The sequence below is a fragment of the Mastomys coucha genome, unplaced genomic scaffold (assembly GCF_008632895.1).
Source record: "Mastomys coucha isolate ucsf_1 unplaced genomic scaffold, UCSF_Mcou_1 pScaffold21, whole genome shotgun sequence".
Classification (NCBI taxonomy): domain Eukaryota; kingdom Metazoa; phylum Chordata; class Mammalia; order Rodentia; family Muridae; genus Mastomys; species Mastomys coucha.
The window spans coordinates 156,469,538-156,487,970 of record NW_022196904.1 but is presented as its reverse complement, the minus strand read 5'-3'; the positions used below and the strand labels follow the sequence as shown (position 1 = coordinate 156,487,970).

The following is an 18,433-nucleotide window of genomic DNA, read 5'->3' as shown; positions in this document are numbered from 1 at the left end:
TCAGAAATCCATCTGCCTCTGCCTCCCAAGTGCTGGGATTAAAGGTGTGTGCCACCACCACCCGGCCACACTTCTAATCTTAAGCAGAGAATACAATATTAGGGAGTTAAGAGCCTGGGCCAATGGCTAGTTTTCCTTTTTGTGAAGTGAGTGACTTTGGGCAAGCGACCCAAGCTGACTAGGCTACAGCTACTCAGAGTTGAGTCTTCTTGCCTTATTTGACAGGACTCAATAGCACAAGAAACAATTGGGCAACACAAGGTTTTATGCTTTCCAGTCACAAGAGGGGACACAGTCAAAGCATGGCATGGCAGCGTAAGTAGGGAGGAGTTCATAGTTAGATGCCAGCTCTTCATAGGACTCTGGTCTCTCGGCCTGAGAGGGCTCTTACATTTGTTCCTCTCAATTTCTGCTTCTGTTTTCTCGGCTTTTCTTTACGCTATTTCTTTTTGCTCTGTCTTCTCAGGACTTACTACTGCTTTCTGTTTCATAGTGTAGCTGCCAGGCTGCAGCTGGGGCTGGCCATAGCTACTTTCCAGTTGCTTTGTGTCTGAGAGGAGTGTGTTATTTAGGGACAACTTAAGGACGGCCTCACCACTGAAGGTGGAGGGAATGATTCTGTAGTTTTGTCACATGGCTTCCAATCAAGATGACCACCTTCAAGTCAAAAAGGAACATGCCCGTTGTCTGTGGGTACATATTGATCATGCATGAAAGGGGCTATAAGGAAGGACGGATGCTGTCTGAATTTTATAAAGTCTTGATCACTATTCAGGATTCACATTTTAAACTATAAAACACACACTGGATTCAAGAGAAAAATGTCCAAATTGTATGGTATCCACAATCTTGCCTACTCTCCCATACTACAAATGCAAGGTAGAAAATTTAGAGGTTAGCAATAAACATATTTTAAAAATGACATATTGCCTTATTTGGGGGAATGTATAAGGTCAAGCACACAGCCTCATTTTCTCACCTCTAGTCTATGTGAGATCTCGGGGAGCTTCGTTATTGCGGGTTCCTTGTACACAAATTCCTGCTCATCCAAATCCCCAAATTTGGATCCATAGAAACCAACTCGGAAGTAAGTTCCAAACATTCTCTTATGGTCCTGCCACAGGAATAAAGAGAAGCTTTCTTTAGCTGTGGTTGCTGGTGATCCACCCCACCGGGCTAAAAGGACTGGTTATTGGGGTGCAAACAATTTATTCTCATAGCTGCCACTAAAAGGAACTCCTCTGTTAAGCAGATATTTATTATTATTATTATTATTAAAACTAACATTTACATAATAAACACCAGAAACGATGACAAAAGAAATCTAATGAGAGACTTCTGGGGCCTTCATTTAGCTCAAATTTTGAAATCCTCACATTTCCTAGCTGTAAAGCAATCTAATTTGCCACACTGCATTACTGGAGAGTTACAGCAATGATGAGCTCGGGGGGAATCTATAGCCAGAAAGAGGGTGGCATAGCATTTGGTTAGGGTCACCTGACACCTGCTAATTGAACCTATGGACCGGGCTCATCTCCAGCTACCTTGTTGATGATGTTGTCAAAGGCCTTCTGCAGTTTGTCATGAGTAGAGGTCAGCTTCCGGAAATCTCTATGTGCTTCCAGGATGGGAATGACCAGCTTGTAGACTTCATTAACTGTCTCATACAAACCTCCCTGGGAAAGAGGAGATTATTTAATGCACTGGAAGTTTTAGACAAGGGACCAGAGTTAATTCTGCAAATAACATGCAGGAAAGCATCATAGTGCTTTACGGCATCCAGTCTGGGCATCTTTGGAGAGCCATAGCTTTCAGGTCAAACCAGGGACATTGCTATCTTTATGGTGACAAGTAAGTAAGGAACACTGCCACTCTGTATGGCAATGCTATTTAGGGAGGAGGCTTCTCACAAACTGAAAACAAGGGAGGAGGTGGCCCAGGCAGTGAGGGACTTGGAGAGGTAGGCTTGTGGCTTTTGAATTTACCAGCAGTTCTCCTCTAGCCAGATGCAGGGCCTCAGGGGAGATAACAAGGTTCTCACCAATTGATCATTTAGAATTTCAGGAAAATAAGGGTATATGTGTATATGTGTGTGTGGATGTGGGAAAAGTGTGATGATATATATGTATATGGGCAAATGTTATAAAGAAGCTAGTCTTGTAATTAAAAATTAAACTAAAAACTCTTTTCTGATTTCTAAACTGGAAAACAAAGATGGGAGAATAAAGGCAGTGAACACAAACATCCAAACGTAGACAGTATGGGGAAGGGGTGTGGAGGTGAAGAGGAGAGAATGAGAAATAATCTAGGGAGGAAGACAGATGGGTCAGGTCAATAAAGGGCTACACTTATGTGGCTTCACTACAGGGGCAGAGGGCAGTGGTAAAATGGAAAACCATGAGTGGCTTGCCACCTTGACCTGAACTGTAGCTCTGTGCCTTTTCTCTTACTAGGAGACCCAGATCAGGCTAAGGGATGGCTCGCTCTGTGGCTTCCAAGGTTCCATCTCTCTGAGCAGCCTTCCTGTGTTTGGGTCTTGAAGACCAGTTGAGTATCAGGTGTGGAAGACATCACAGATCCTGAGTGGGAAAATGAGGGACTGAGAATATGCCTCATCTCTGATTGTGTAACCCGGGCAAACTGTTTGACTCTCTGTGGCTTAGTTTCTACCCTATTAAATAGAAATAACACAGTGAAACTGCTCCTGGCCAATGAGTACACTGTGGAAATACAAGTATGCCCACGGTGAAAGGCTTTCTCTCCTCCCTTGGGGAGCTGAGGCTATTGTAGACATGGACCTCTTCACGGGGCCAATCCGGAAGCATCCAGCCAGGCCCAGCCCTGTCCCACATGCTCCTGTGAGTGTGAACGAGCCCTGGAGACACTGACCGTGCTGAAGAGCTCTGCAGCCTGCTCCAGGAGGCCCACCAGGCCACTCTCAGTGAAGTACCGACCAGAGCATACGCCGTCCTCATCAGGTGACAAGGTGTCATCAGAGACCGCAGACTCCTCAAGAACATTGGAAGAAATATTCTGTAAGAGAATCAATCCACTGTGAGCCCAGGGAACAGAGGACCTGACGAGTGAGGGACCACAAAACTTAGACACATAGAGAAGCTAAGCTCTACAACCTTCACCAGACCATGACTACTCCAAGTCTGTGATCCCAACCCTGTGAGTGTCTGGTGGCCATTCATTTTGAAAGGTCACACGGAGCAAACTTGTCATCAAACTCCACAAATTTTAACCATAAATCAACGTTCTAGAAAGGACACTTTCCTTAACATAGCAACAGTTTAGCTGAAACAACCTTACTGTTAGTGAGATAACCCTAAGGGACGCATAAGGAGAGTTTTGGATTTTCTGGGCAAGGCCAGTGAGCAGAAAATGGCTTCCTATTTTGCTGAAGCATGCCACTCCTGCAGTCTTGACCTTGAGCTACATAAGCATAATATTATATAAGAAAGTAAAGGACGAGAATGTCTTTGTGGATGCTGTTATATAGTTCAGGATCTGCACTCCCCTTTTGTTTCTGTGGTTTTCCTTTATATGAACTATAGACAAGGGTTCCTCTTAACAGGGAATGTAGTATCTTGGGCAGGGTTGGCTCAGATGGGAAACCCAGGGCACAAACCTTCAGGCAGCACTCATGTTCAGGGTCCTGGGACTGCTGACTTGGGGCTGCTTGCCTCTGATATTGCCTGACTTTCTCTTTACACTTTGTGCTGCACATACGGCACTTGCCTCACCCAAGCCCTGATCCTGGCAGGGATGTCAATACCTCTGATAGGCCAAGAGCCATTCTTGGCTTACAGCTATGGAAGAAGTGAGTATGGTATAGAGAAGAAATGAGAAACCTCCACTGTGTAGGATGTGCAAAGAGCACAGAGCCATGCCTTCCTAATGCTGTGCACGCAGCAGTCATAGCTCAACAATGGTAACACTCTGTCCCCTGAAGCTGGGGTATACTTCAAAACTCTCAGCATAATGCTTCAGTTAGTCACTGGCTCAGGTGTACTTTGTGAAATAAAGGCTGTCTACCTTCTGACTAGGCAAACAAGATCACGGGAATCACCTGTAGGAATACATAAGGATGCAGTCGCCATAGATCATCACAGTTACAGTGGAATATGGTTTTATGAACACAGGATTTTTAAAAGTCCCCTGTGACTAATCTTTCTTCAAAATGTGAGTTATTATGAACTGATGGCAGAGGGGACAAGAAATTCAGCTGAAGGGATATAATCATTTATTATATTAGAACTACTGGAACTGTATGAGATTTTTCTACTCGTAGAGGAATAGGTATGGAGCTGGGCAGCTCAGTGGCTGTAGGTCATGGGGGGAAAGATTCTGGGCAGACATTCCTGGCTTCAGAGTGAGGGTGTAAAAGTAACAACCATATCTGTGTTTGTGAGATCAGCATTACTTGCACTCCAGGGATAGAATTCCGATGATCTCAGTGGCTTGGACCTCACTGTCTTCCAAGTTATTTCTCCTGAACATTTATCTCCACTTTCCAAGTCTTTCTCAAAGGCTCAATCTTTTTTTTTTTTCTTTCTTTCTTTGGTTTTTTGAGACAGGGTTTCTCTGTGTAGTCCTGGTTGTCCTGGAACTCACTCTGTAGACAAGGCTGGCCTCGAACTCAACTCAAAAATCCACCTGCTTCTGCCTCCTAAGTGCTGGGATTAAAGGCGTGTGCTACCACTGCCCGACAAGGCTCAATCTTATTACAGTGAGATTTAAAAACTAAAGCAGGATGTTTAAGAAGTCAGCAGTAGAGGCAGGCACAGTGGCACAAGCCTAAAATCCCAGCAGTTGTGTGAGAGAGAGGCAGATGGATGTCTCTGAGCTCAAGACCAGTGATCTTGTCAAGGAAAGAGAGGGTGAGGGAGGGAAGAGGGAAGACAAGAGAAAACGCCATCAGAGGATAACTGTGGCTAATACTGTCTGAATTCCTTTATTATTCTGTGACATAAAGTATCTTACTTTTCTTTTAGAAGAACACTGGTAATGTTCAGTGTGACCCGTGACTATGGGATAGACAATTAGACCATCTTACTACCTTGACCATTATGATTGGTTCAGAGATAAACACAGGATCTGGTCAGAACCAATAAGATGCCCTGAGACTTTATCTGCAACTCTAGAAAGGAGGGCTTTCTCTCTTCTCCTAGTCTTGCATCTCTATCTAGCATCCTGAATGTGAAAATTCTGCCTATGAAGAATGATGCCCATACCACAGAAGGTGGAGACACTACCAAGGTCAGATGAGCTGGAGCCTCTAGGTCTAGACTGGCAAGTACTTCTGAGGGCTAGTTTCCCCATGCTGATGGATTCCATGGCTCCTTAGGCTAATGTGGGCTTGGTATCACTCACTTTCCAGCACCCATTTCCAAACTGACTTCATAGGACTCTTGGGAGAATATAAGAATTCTCCCATAGGCATTAGCACGGCTTGGAGTCTGTTCTGTATCCAAGGACATCTGGCTCATCATTTCCTGCACATTAAGAAGCCCATACACTTCATGGTTCCTTCCACCTTCCTTCTCACAGTCTCCATCCTTCTCCTGACCCCAGTCTGGGGCACACTCTAATGCTCACAGCATCTTGTGTCCTTTCTAGTTACCATTAGTTGTTACAAAATAAGAAACAGAAACTTAGCTATATGATGTCTCTTGATAGAATATAAGGTTCATGTGGACAGGATGAATGTTCAATGAATATAAAAGAAGGAATGGATAGCTGGACATGGTGGCCTTTGATCCCAGAACTTGAGTGGCACAGGGCAGGCAGATCTCTGTAAGTTTAAGGCTATGGGGCTCAACTTGGGGAGTACAGGCTAGCCAGGGCTATATCACAAGACCCTGTTTCAAAGAACAACAATACTACATAATAAAATAAACAAAAGCCAAAAGAAACAAAAAAGAAAGAATGGATAAAGATATATAAAAAAATAGATCTGCACACTCCACATAGACTTTCCTAGGGGCTCTGGAATTTTCTCTTACCTTGGCACCTATCAGAATAAGAAAGTCAACCAAATTCTAAGTAAAATAAGGATAGAGTAAGACTTATTAAACATAAAACAAAAATTAAATTTGGTTAATTTTAAGCATCAAGTAGTAAATAATAGAGTACAGCATTTAGGAAAAAGCCTAAGAGATCTATAAGAAATCGCTCAGTAGATGAGCTGAGGAAGGGTGACAGTTCAATGTAAAGGGATAAGTGTGTCACGGAGGAGCTGCAGGGCAGTGCTACAGCAGTATGGTGACAGGCAAGTGGATAAAATTAACCGCTTAAAGCATTTCTTTAACCTTTCTTATTCACTTGACTCAAAGCCAGATGGAATACTTTTATGCTTCTGAATGAGAACTTAACTGGGTTTTATAACACACATTTCTGAATTGAGACTAAAAATTTATCTGTTGAGAATGAAATTGAAGAGTAAGTATTTTTGTTACTGTAAGAAAGGAGGCAGCAATGACTGGAGATAAGGCCCAGCTCGCAGATGAACAGGCCCTGAAAAACCAGAAGCTCTGGGCTCCACCAGCAATAGTTTCGGTGTCTTTTTCTCTAAGCCTGGGAAAGCTACTTAGAATCGTCTTTTCTTTCTCCTTTACAAAGCATCACAAAACGATGTTGAAGAACAAAGCCTTTCATACATTCATCCATGCAAGTTCAAACGAGAACAATATAAATGGCTTGTCTCCAGCTTCCCAAGTCTGGCTGGAGACAGTCCATGGCTATCCTGTAAGCTGCAGGGATGCTCTTCTCTACAGACCATATTTCTTTCAGAAAAACTATTCATAACACTTGTTGTTTGGGGTTTTTCTGCCCTCTAAGTAGCACATTACACCACACAGTAGCAACAGTCCATGGATATACTGGGCAGCCCTGGAGGAGTTTTTAGGTCTGGTACAATTTGCCCTTGTTGGCTGTGGGTAAATTTCAGGTTATTCTCAGAAAGCATCCACACTGCTTTCTTTCTTTCCCGTCTCATGTCAATTTGATTCTTTCTTAGTTTTGGACAAGAGTGGGGTCCCACAAAGTCAGGGAACAGAATTGAGGGCCTGGTCTGTGAGGAAATCTTTACACCAGTGTCCCGTCCTTGCCAGGACATAGGCCAAATACAAACGTTCCAGAAAAAGTTCAAACGATCTTTAAGAATTGCTGTCTTGTTTCTTACATCAGTGAGATAGGAGTAACACTATCTTCCTTTATCTACCTGCTTTACAGGCTTGTGGGGATGGCCAAATGTCTAAAATGTCTGAGAGTATCTCCCGAGGCTCCTGTTACCTCTAAGTACCATTACTGTAATGAATATGTTTTAAAAGATGGTGAGGCCATTAGACAAGGCAATGATAACACTTTGACACAGAGGTTTTCTACAGCGGCAACACAGACAACTAGGACCAGATATTTTAATGGTAGAATCAGCCTCAGTCTTTCCTTTGTAACATCCAGGATCACCTGTGGTGAGTGCGGACGCACCCCCTCGGGTGGAAGCACCCAGCCCCTGGTTGGATGTGGAGCTACCATGAGCGGCACCTGTCTGGCCCACCTGAAAGCTGACGCTGCCCACGGGCAGGTAGCTGTGGTCCTCCAGCATGCTCAGGTACTCGGCCACCAGGGCGGCTGCATGCACCAGGCACATGGCGGCCTCCGTGAAGCACTTCTTCTTCGTGTGTTTCTCCGCCATGTTCTGGAGCCAGGTCAGCCGCAGGTCAGGCGATGCCTGGTAGCTCTTGGCAATTCTGAAGACAGATTGGGAAAGTTTCATGGACAATCTTTCAATGGCACCACTCTTACAGGGGAGGCGCTTCAGTTTTCTGCTTCTCTCTTTTGTAAGCTTCATCATCCCTGATAACATTTTTGTTTACAATTTCAAAACAGAGAAAAGGTAAATATTTCATAGGTGATCAGAGTGTGCTGGATGTCAAGAAAGAGTAATTAGCACACGTCTTATGAGGAAAAATGTCTGATAAAATGATGTCCATTTTCATGGACCTCAAGTAATCTCCTTCCTTTTATCTCAAAGTTATAATGGGGGACCAAGTGCTGTTTCTCTTACTACGGAACTGAGCATTTTCACCTGTGTAAGCAATTTCTGCACAAACTACTGGACCGAAGAGAAAGGGTTTAAAGTACAGTGACGTCTAAAGTAAAGCTATCTCTGTTTATGAATACAACTTCAGTGAAGCATGTGGGAAATAATTCATATAACAGCCAATATTTTTTCTCTAGTTCTAGACAGAACATAATATTTACAATAAACATTGTACTTAGTTAAGGTGACCTTTTTGGAAATTTAGGACTGAACTGACTCCAGCTTTCCATTAGTATTCATAATTTTTGGATGTTACCCCCAAACTGTCCTACCCCTCTTAGTCATGACAATGGCATCAGAGAAGGCTCCACTGGGGCCTTCTGAGATGGCTCAGTGGTCAGGATGACTGACTGTTCTCCTGGAGGACCTGGGTTGGTTCCCAGCACCCACATGCTGGCTCCTAACCAACTATAACTCTAGCCCCAGGGGATTTGATGCCCTCTTCTGGCCTCCAGGGGCACAAGGTACACAGACATACATGCTGACAAAACATTCATATAAATAAAATAAAAAAATTGACAAGAAAAGAAAAAAAGATGAAGCGCCACTGAGAGAAATATCCAGACTCACAAATATCACAAATGTCTTTTCTTTTTCCTTTCCTTTCCTTTCCTTTCCTTTCCTTTCCTTTCCTTTCCTTTCCTTTCCTTTCCTTTCCTTTCCTTTCCTTTCCTTTCCTTTCCTCCTTTCCCCTCCCCTTCCCCCCTCCCCTCCCCTTTTTTTTCTCTTTTCAGACAGGGTTTCTCTGTGTAGCCTTGGCTGTCCTGGAACTCACTCTGTGGACCAGGCTGGCCTTGAACTCACTGCCTCTTCCTCGTGAGTGCTGGGGTTGCAGGTATGCACCACCATGCCCAACAGCAATGCCCTTTTTGTCTTCCCAGGAGCATTTACCTGTACATGAGGTCCATGAGCATCTCAGGGTCTTCCTGGAACTCCCTCATTTTCACCGTGTCATATAAAATGCTGTTCAGATTGCAGAGAAGCTCGTCCACCTGCAGGAACAGTGCAAACGGTGACGTGCAAGGCAGGCTTTGCTCAGAGAGAGGCAGGGATCCAAGGCAGAGAAAACTCAGGAGTCTTCCGGGGCATTTTCATCGGTGCCATCCAAGGCCCACAGATGGCGAGGCCCTGGGAGCCATGAAGCCCCTTACACTAGCTCCCTCCCCAACACCTGCAGCTTACAGTCTGAAGAGCAGTGATTATTTGTAAATTGCAAAGGTGTAAACTACTGTGGAATATCAGGGTGTGAGAGCCTACTACAGAGTAGGCTAGGGCCTGGAGCTAAAGACAGGCAGGCCGCATCTGTCCCACGAGCATCTGCCACATGGGCACAGCAAGCAAGACAGAAGAGTAACTGTCCTCCCAGGTTTTTGTTTTTGACTAATCTTGTTTGCAAGCTCTTCTTAACTGGGATCTTTCTTGTCTGTCTTACACACAAACCAGTGCCATTCATGCTCCTTACTCCCTCGCCCTCTCCCCTATATTCAAATCCAGGAATTTCATTCCTCTCTACTCCCACATTTTCAGACCACTATTTCTTCATTAATCACCCCTTACTATCTGTCTATCCATCTGTGTGTGTGTGTGTGTATATATATGTGTCTGTCTATCTATCTACCTACCCATCTACCCACCCACCCATTCTACCTACCTACCTACCTACCTACCTACCTATCTGGAGTGGTGGAGATCAATCCCAGGGTTTGTGTATTCTAGGCTCTACCATTGAATTACATCTAACCCCTGTTCCTCTGTACTCCCTTTTTAAAATCTTGTACAGTATTTGTTTTTGTTTTTTTTTTGTTTTTTTTTGTTTTCGGATTTTCAAGACAGGGTTTCTCTGTGTAGCCCTGGCTGTCCTGGAACTCACTCTGGAGACCAGGCTGGCCTCAAACTCAGAAATCCACCTGTCTCTGCCTCCCAAGTGCTGGGATTAAAGGCGTGTACCACCCGGCAGTATTTGTTATCACACACTCAGGTATCACTTTTCTTGTTTTGGCTCATATTGTTTGGGACTATGCTCTCCTAACAGGCCCTTGGTGTCTTGCAGCTGAGGACACTGGGGTGTAGACTGTATTTCTCAAGCACTGAGAACATGCAACTTTATGACAGGTTAGAAATATCTGGAAATCATATGTATAGATTTTGTATTACTTTATATGCAAAACTTAATATGCAAAACAATAAATGTATATGCCTTTAAATGGTTAATCTCAAACTCAAACATAAGACACAGTTATGTTCACGGGTCTACCTGTGTGGGAAAAGGAGTTGTCTGCATGGCGGTGTCCTCTTCTGAGTAGGCCAGAATTGTCCTTAAGGACTTTCTCAGGTGCTCTTCATTGAAGTCTGGTGCTTTGCCCACCAAGGATGCCAGTGCCATGGTCACTTGCATCTTTACTCTCGCAAAGTTCTGCATCAGAAGAGATGGAGCAAACAAGAGAGTCAGCAGGTACCTAATGGGAGGCTGCGGGGCCAGACACAAACAGCTCCTGGTGTTTCCTTCATTCCCGTCTTAAGCATTTCCCTTTCTCTCAGTAAACTACACTTTGCACAAGATTCACATTGCTGTTGAAATGGGTTGGACGGATCATATGCTCCCATAAATCTGTCAGGCTCCCTTTAAATTTTCATTGTGTTTGGGTTGCTGCCACACTGCAGGGCTGACAGATTTGTTCTAAAGTTGGTCACAGGATATATGCTGTGTGCCAAGGGTCCCTTGGAACCTTCTGAGGCAGCATTTTTCTTGTTTGTTTGTTTGTTTGTTTTGTGGAACAGAATTTCACTATGTGACTCTGGCTGTCCCGGAACTTGCTGTGTAGATGAGGCTGTCCTTGAACTCACAGACATCCACAAAGGCAGCACTTCTGAGATTTTGGACTTGAAGTAAGCAGTAGCTTTCCATGTCTTCTTTTCTCCCAGGACTGTGGGAAAGCACAACTACTTAAGGGCCCATGAGCATGCCCTACAGGCTTTTAAATAGTTCTCCTAACACATTAAGAGGGTCAGGGCCAGGACTATAGCTCAGTAGTAAAGTAAGCATTTAGCATTGTGGGGTCTTCTGTTCCCAGAATTAATACAAAATAGACAAAAATAAGACAAAGCAAACCAGAACCCTAAGGAGCCACCATTTCTTCCCTGAGCCCATTTATCTGCCTCTTGTTCCATATGTAAATTCTTTTCTGAGGTAAGAGATCTTTTTTTTTTTTTAAAATAGAATTTAGAATAAAACATATTCCACCCCCTCCCACTCCCCATCTTTGGTTTCTGAGACAGGGTTTCTCTGTGTAGCCCTGGCTGTCTTGGAACTCACTCTGTAGACCAGGTGGCCTTGAACTCAGAGATCTGCCTGAGTGCTTAAAGGTGTGTACTACCACGTTGGGCTAGAAAACACTTTTAAAACCATGTTTTACTAACAGGGCAGCAAATAAAATCCCAAGCATGCTTCCTTAAATATACACAAACTAAGGCACAGGTTTGCTATGAAACTGAACTCACAAAATGTCTATGTATCATTTAAAAGTCAGGTCCAAGCCAGGAAATGGTGGTACACGCCTTTAAATGCAGCACTTGGGAGGCAGAGGCAGGCAGATCTCTGTGCCTTTCAAGCCAGCCTGATCTATGGAGTGAGTTCCAAGACAGCCAGAGTGACATAGTGAGATACTTTCTCACCCCCAACCCTAATTTTTCTTTATGGCTCAGATGACAACAGTCATTTGCCATTCTCATCCACAAACTGTCCTGGTACCCTCCAGAACTGGTACAGATTCAGACTTTAGACCAGGACACTCTTTTGTGAATCCTGAACCTGCTCCTGTATTTGTCCCACATGCAGGAACTTTGGCTGCTGGGACACCCTTTAACCCTGTCCTCTCAAATGCTGGTGCTCGTCTGCAGACTCTCTGGGGTCTTCCTCACAGGGCATGAATAAAAGCTACACTGCAAAGTGTCCCTCCACCTCTGCTTTGCATTCCTGTGCTCTCCTGGTTCTGGGCCGCCCATCCGGTCTGTGCTTACACTGGTGGCTCCGAAGCTGAACCGCATGAGGAGGTAGAGGGTGGCGCAGGCTTGGCTCCGAGTGACGTCCATGCTGCTGCTGCAGTGATGTAGCACCCGCTGACACAGGTCAGCACACTGCTCCATCTCCTCCTCGAACAGCAGGTCTCCAAACTAGAAGAGACACAGGTGGCAATTAGGCATCCTTGGGCACATTCATAAGCTCTCTGGCTGGCTGTTGGGACATGCAAATGTCTGTCTGGACCAGTGAAGAGCCTGAAGGGTTAACGCTGTGCTCCATAAACAGAATGAGCTACAAGTGTCAGACATGGAGGTAAGCGGTGACGTCAACCTGTGAGTCACACAGCTGAGGTAAGGTCTGTCATTCATTAACTTCATTGTTACCCAGGTTGAATTCACTGTCACAGCTTTGAAGGACTTACTTGTGTCCCATGGGTTCCTTGGAAATTATTGATGACTAAGAAAGAGAAGGTTATTATAACAGAATTCCACTTCATAAATGTACAAGATCCTATGTAGAAGACACCCACCCACTAAGACTTCCCACAAAGGAGGAAAATAATCATAACAGACTACTAACCATAGTTCTCAGGCATCTGCCAGCATCTTACTATGGCAATTTTATCACATCAATTAATGGGAACCAGGCACAGTATTGAATCTTACCATATAAAGTATTAACGAAAAGGAGAGAAATTGTACTTGCCCAGTTGGCTTTTTTTTTTTTTAAGATTTATTTATTTTATATTTATGAACACACTGTCACTGTCTTCAGACACACCAGGAGAGGGCATCAGATCCCATTACAGAATGGTTGTGAGCCACCATGTGGTTGCTGGGAATTGAACTCAGTACTTCTGGAAGAGCAGTCAGTGCTCTTAATCGCTGAGCCATCTCTCCAGTCCCTGTTCAGTTGACTTTTGCTCTCGTGTCACTGGCTTTCAGTGAGTGGTCATTTGAAACTTCTACAGTTAGGCCCCTACTGCAAGTATGGAGCCACAGTTTGGCTTCCCCACAGTGAGTTACTGAGAAGCAGGGTGTCTACTTTCTTAGGAGGAAAGCTCTCACTCCAGGCTCTGCGTGATGTTTGATCTACTTGCAGCTCGATGTGAAGCTAGACAAGAACCACACTTTTAATTAAGAGTAAGAAAACAAGCATCCCATGTTTACCTTGGCGATGAGGGCTCGGAGTGTTGCAAAACAGTGAGTCAGGTAGGTGGTGCTCTGATCACAGCTCAGAGAATTCACCAGGACCCTGAGGACACCTCCCAGCAGGCTGTCTTTACAGTCCAGGGCCGAGCTTGCCTGGGGGTGGGGTGGGGTGGAAGAAGAGCATCACTGAGTAAGACTGGAGGCAGGAGAGGCTGCTGCTGATTATCTTAGAGGACTGATGTACCTTCTCAGCTGAAGGTGGTAAGGGCTCCGTGAGCCACCATCTACATCCTTCACTAACCATCACGAGCGTAACCCTCTTTTCTAAACGAATTGACTGACCCAAGACTTGTGCCTAATTTAGGATCTTAACCCACCAAGTTCTAAGGTTCATCTTCCTCCAGCCTGGGTCATGGCTTTTGTAATGTTCTCTCTTTGTAGGCATAATTTTTTGTCTGTTTCAAAAATCAACTTTGAGCTTCAAGTACAAGAGGCTTCTTGGTGGCAGCTCTGACTTCTAAATTGGCCACAGGAGGATGAACAAGAATAATAATAAAAAGTATTTTCTTCTTTTTTTTTGTTTGTTTGTTTTTTCGAGACAGGGTTTCTCTGTGTAGCCCTGGCTGTCCTGGAACTCACTCTATAGACCAGGCTGGCCTTGAACTCAGAAATCTGCCTGCCTCTGCCTCCCAAGTGCTGGGACTAAAGGCAAAAGTATTTTCTATAGTTCAGCTTTCTTAGGAAACTGCAAGTGATTTTGAGGTTTGGTATCAGGTATATTGCTCTCAGAAATAGCTTGTACAAAGATACTATTAATGTGATGCTAAATATTTAGGATATTGAAGTTAAGATACTTCCCCCCCCCCAAGACAGGGTTTCTCTGTGTAGCCCTGGCTGTCCTCGAACTCAGAAATCCGCCTGCCTCTGCCTCCCAAATGCTGGGATTAAAGGCGTGCGCCACCACCGCCCAGCGTTAAGACACTTTCACAAGATACTTGAGTCATCCTTGGATGCTCAAGTCCCTCATATAAAAGGGGGTAGTATTTGCATATGTAACCCACAATTCTCTCATGTATTTTAAATTATCCCTAGCTTACTTTCAGTACCTAATACAGCATTGAAACACCGGGTCAACTGTTGATATTCTGTATTGTTTATGGAACAATGATAGGGAACCAAAAAGTATGCACATGTTCAATGCAGATGTAGTTTTATCCCGAAATATTTTCCACCAGTGGTTGTTGGTTAAGCCTAGGGACGTGGAACCATTGCAATGGAGGGCTGACTTGTACTTTCCTATGGCAGGGATTAGCAAACTCATGGGATACATGATTGTCCTTCAGCAATCTGAGTCCAAAACTGATACCATTTGTCACACTTAGCACTCACTGTTTTTACCCAGTGCAATCATAAATTTAGAGTAGAAATAAAGACCCATTAAAAGAAGACTTCTGGCTAAGAGAATATAATCTCTGGCTTGTATAAGGTGATGGTAAATCACTTGGCTAAGGAACCACCCATAGGGTAACCAGGTTTACCTTAAGCCATGCTTAGGAGATGGGTAGAACAATTAATCCTTTAATGGGATAGTGTACATTTTCTCCCCAGAATCCCCACCCCTAGCGTCCTGGCTTACTGGGTCAATGCCACAAACTGTACATCTGTCTCCTTTTTAAAATTCAGAAAAGTGTTAACTTCTTTCTATTGTTCTTCTTTTCTAGTCATACTTTCCCCAAAGCTTTGGGGTCTGCCAGTGTTCTGGGCTCCCTTCCCTGCCATGTGACTACTTATCTGTCACGTGTCTGACCTGCATGCCAGCTTGAATGGAATGGTTTTCCTTCCTTTTCTCCTCCATGCCCCTCCAAGCAGCCTCTGTGACTTATAGCTTGTCAGCTTTGGGGACTTTTTCTTTAAGATGCTAATAAAATTGTCCTTCAGTTTCTACTTGAGTCCATCCTTAAATTCTTTTATTAAGGAGACTAAAAACCCCAAGAGGGGATCCCAATTTCCCCCATGGTATCAGCAACTCGTCTCCTGGCCAGGGCACTATCCAGCTGGAACTGACATGCCAAGGGAAATCTAGCTACCACTGTTCTTGCCGGTGCTCAGCTAAAGGCCCTGTGTCTCCTTTATAAATCCAGCATGTGCTTGGGCCAGGGTTATCTTTGAGAGTCAGCTCCTCAAACATCTAACTCTTTCCAAGGGAGGAGCAAGTCAGAAAAGCCGAGGATGCCCGGCATCTCTGGAATCTGCAAGGTTAGGCACTGCTGCGAATTCCAAACGTTCCCATTTTAGTTAAAACAAAAACAAAAAAACAAAACGCATTCTGGAATCATGCCCGTGCCTTTCTCAATTTGAATGAAGAATTCCCTTTTTGAGCCCAAGAAACGCACCCATGAGCTGGCCAGATGGGGAGTGTGTCATCCTCACCTGGATGATGTTCTCCTGCATATCCAGTATGATCAAATTAGCTTCTGTAGCCAGGTTGCCACTGATCAAGGCTTCTTGATCTAACTCTGCCTTTGTTCTAAGGAACAAAAGAACGTCACCAATTAAAGCACACTGTGGCTTGGCCAGGTGCCAGAGATGACAACCAATGCACCAGGTCATGAAGGATTCTTTACAACAGTCAACCATGAACTCACACAAAGAGACCACATCAACATATCCAAGGACTGCAGGTGTTTCCTGAGATTCGTGTCTGGTTGGGAAAATGGTCATCCATACCCCCATGGTTATTAATAATGATGGCAATTATAAAAACAACAAAATGGGTCGAGAAGTTAATTATTGGTTACTACTAACAATTACGCGAGCCTATCAGATAGCTGCTTAAAGCCCCAGGGCCTCGCATGAGCACTCTCTGGATCTGAATGGGTGGTTGTGGGATGCAGGGGAGAGCCGCAGCATGCTAGAGAGACAGGATGTGACTTGGACTTGGTGAACGCTGGCAATCAGCGATGGAACTGTGGGAAGGGAGAGTCAGCTCTTTACTCCTCAAAGTCTTCCTGAGAAGGAGAGAAGGCTGCTTAGCTAAGAGCGAGAAGGCCTTCCTTCTCCAGTGGGAAGCAAGGCTCACAGCCCATGGGGGCCGGGCACCAAACGTTCTGCTGGAGCTTACTGGATGGGATGCTACCTGGTAGGAAACAGAGGTCACTAAGAGGTTTAATTTTAAAGAGCTGGTGCACTCTATGTACGTCCATCCATCCTCATAGAACAAGTGAAGCTGGAAAGGGAGAATGTGCTCTCCTCTCCCATAGCTTTGCCTTCAATGGTTCAGTTACCTGTGGTTAGGCAGAGTCTGAAATCATTTGGTGAGAAGTTGAGGAACAGTTTTCAGAATAAGCAAGGCATTGTCCCTACACTGCGTGCAGCTCTGAGTGGCACGCTAACATAGTTCATCCCGTCAGGTGATGGATTATTGCTGTGCCCAGTGTACCCGCACTGTAAGGCCGCCTACATGTTAGTTACTGAGTTGCTGTCTTAGTTACCAGATTGATTGACACATTTCATAGGAAGGTAGACAAGGCTTTGGAACCACTCACAGCTTTGGGTATCTGAAGTGCACTGCCTGTAGGTAAAAGGGTATTACTATATATATATATTTTAACCATCTAAATTTAGTTTTAAGGAGAGGTATGGAAAATTTGACTTTCCCAATATGTTCCAGTGGCTAAGATGTTACCTCAGATGCTGGGGTGTTATGCTATCAGTTCAAATGTCTTAGGCCTGGATTACCCACATAGCTGTTCTCTCCCTTACCCAGGGACAGTTGTGTATATAACACTGAGTGCTCAGAAAGCGTTTTTTTTAAACTGATTTCACACTTAGGATAGATTCTTCAGTCCTAATTGTTTGACAATCCTTCCCCTCATTCTCCAAATGACAATAAATGTATAAGAAAATATACAAGTTTTTTTTTTAAATTAATTTACTGGTATGTTTAAATTTATAGCAACAGGACCAGACATGGTGGTATACACCAGCAGGGGCAGGTGGATCTCTTTAAGTTTGAGGCCAGCCTGGTTTACATAGTGAGTTCTGGAACCAGCCAAGACTACCTAATGAAATCCTGTCTCAAAACAACAGCAGCAACCCCTAACCAAAAAACAACCAACCAAGCACACTTTGACCAACACTGTGCAGTAGAAATGTACTAGGGGCCACATGCATTGTTTTACATGTTATGATGGCCACACGCCAAAAAAAGATTAAAATGAAATTGAGGGCATTATTTTTCCTTTCCTTTCCTTTTCTTTTTTTTCTTTCTCTTTTCCTTTTTTGGTTTTTCGAGACAGGATTTCTCTGTATAACCCCGGCTGTCCTGGAGCTCACTCTGTAGACCAGGCTGGCTACCAACTCAGAAATCCACCTGCCTCTGTCTCCCAAGTACTAGGATTAAAGGCATGTGCCATCACTGCCCAGCTCCTTTTCTTTTTCTTAGAAAGGTCTCACTGTGGCTGTCCTGGAACTCCAGGCTCACCATGTAGCCTGGGCTGATCTGAAACTCAGAGAGATCTACCTGCCTCTGCCTCCTGGGTACCAGAAAGAAGGGCCTGTGCCAGTACTCCCAGCCAGTATTAATTTTTTACCATATTTTATTTAACCCACTACACCAAAAGTACTGTTAATAAGTAACAAATATAAAAATCAATGCTGAAGTGTGCAATCTTGCATGCAGCTTTATCTATTCTACATCTCAATATGAAACAGCCACACTTCAGATTTCAGAACTGCATGTGGTTAGTGGCTCCCGTGATGGACAGGACAGATAGTCCTAACTGCTGTTTAGAATTGTGATAAAATGCACGTAACATAGAACTTACCGCCTTAATCTCTTTAATTGTATAGCTCAGCAGCATTAAGTAATTCATATTGTCATGCAATATTGCCATCACTCCTGGGAGGTCTACCAGCGTGGCTCAGACTTGTCTGCACACCTTCAAGTTTAACTAACCTGGAAGTTCTGAACAAACTGGCAGAGGGGACCTTTGGGCACTTTGATGCTGGGTGTGGTGGGGTATACCTTCAATCTCAGGACTCAGGAGATAGAGGCAGGCGGACCTGTGAGTTCAAACACAGCCTTGTCTACAGAGAGGTCCTGGGTGCCGGGGGAGGCAGGGAGGTAGCAACACAGAGAGGTCCTGGGGGGGG

At 44.4% G+C, this 18,433-nt stretch overlaps 1 protein-coding gene across 2 annotated transcripts in view; it reads right to left on the bottom strand.

Moving 5' to 3' along the window:
- The window catches only part of Dock8 (dedicator of cytokinesis 8), a 210,216-nt gene that overhangs the window by 17,941 nt on the left and 173,842 nt on the right, over positions 1-18,433 (bottom strand). For both annotated transcript variants that reach the window (XM_031389985.1, XM_031389986.1), the window contains 9 exons: positions 15,710-15,806; positions 13,298-13,432; positions 12,128-12,280; positions 10,365-10,523; positions 9,002-9,102; positions 7,565-7,757; positions 2,890-3,033; positions 1,545-1,676; positions 980-1,114 (listed from right to left, as the gene is read on the bottom strand). In XM_031389985.1, coding sequence (XP_031245845.1) covers positions 980-1,114; positions 1,545-1,676; positions 2,890-3,033; positions 7,565-7,757; positions 9,002-9,102; positions 10,365-10,523; positions 12,128-12,280; positions 13,298-13,432; positions 15,710-15,806 — 1,249 coding nt within the window. The remainder of the gene's footprint in view (positions 1-979; positions 1,115-1,544; positions 1,677-2,889; positions 3,034-7,564; positions 7,758-9,001; positions 9,103-10,364; positions 10,524-12,127; positions 12,281-13,297; positions 13,433-15,709; positions 15,807-18,433) is intronic.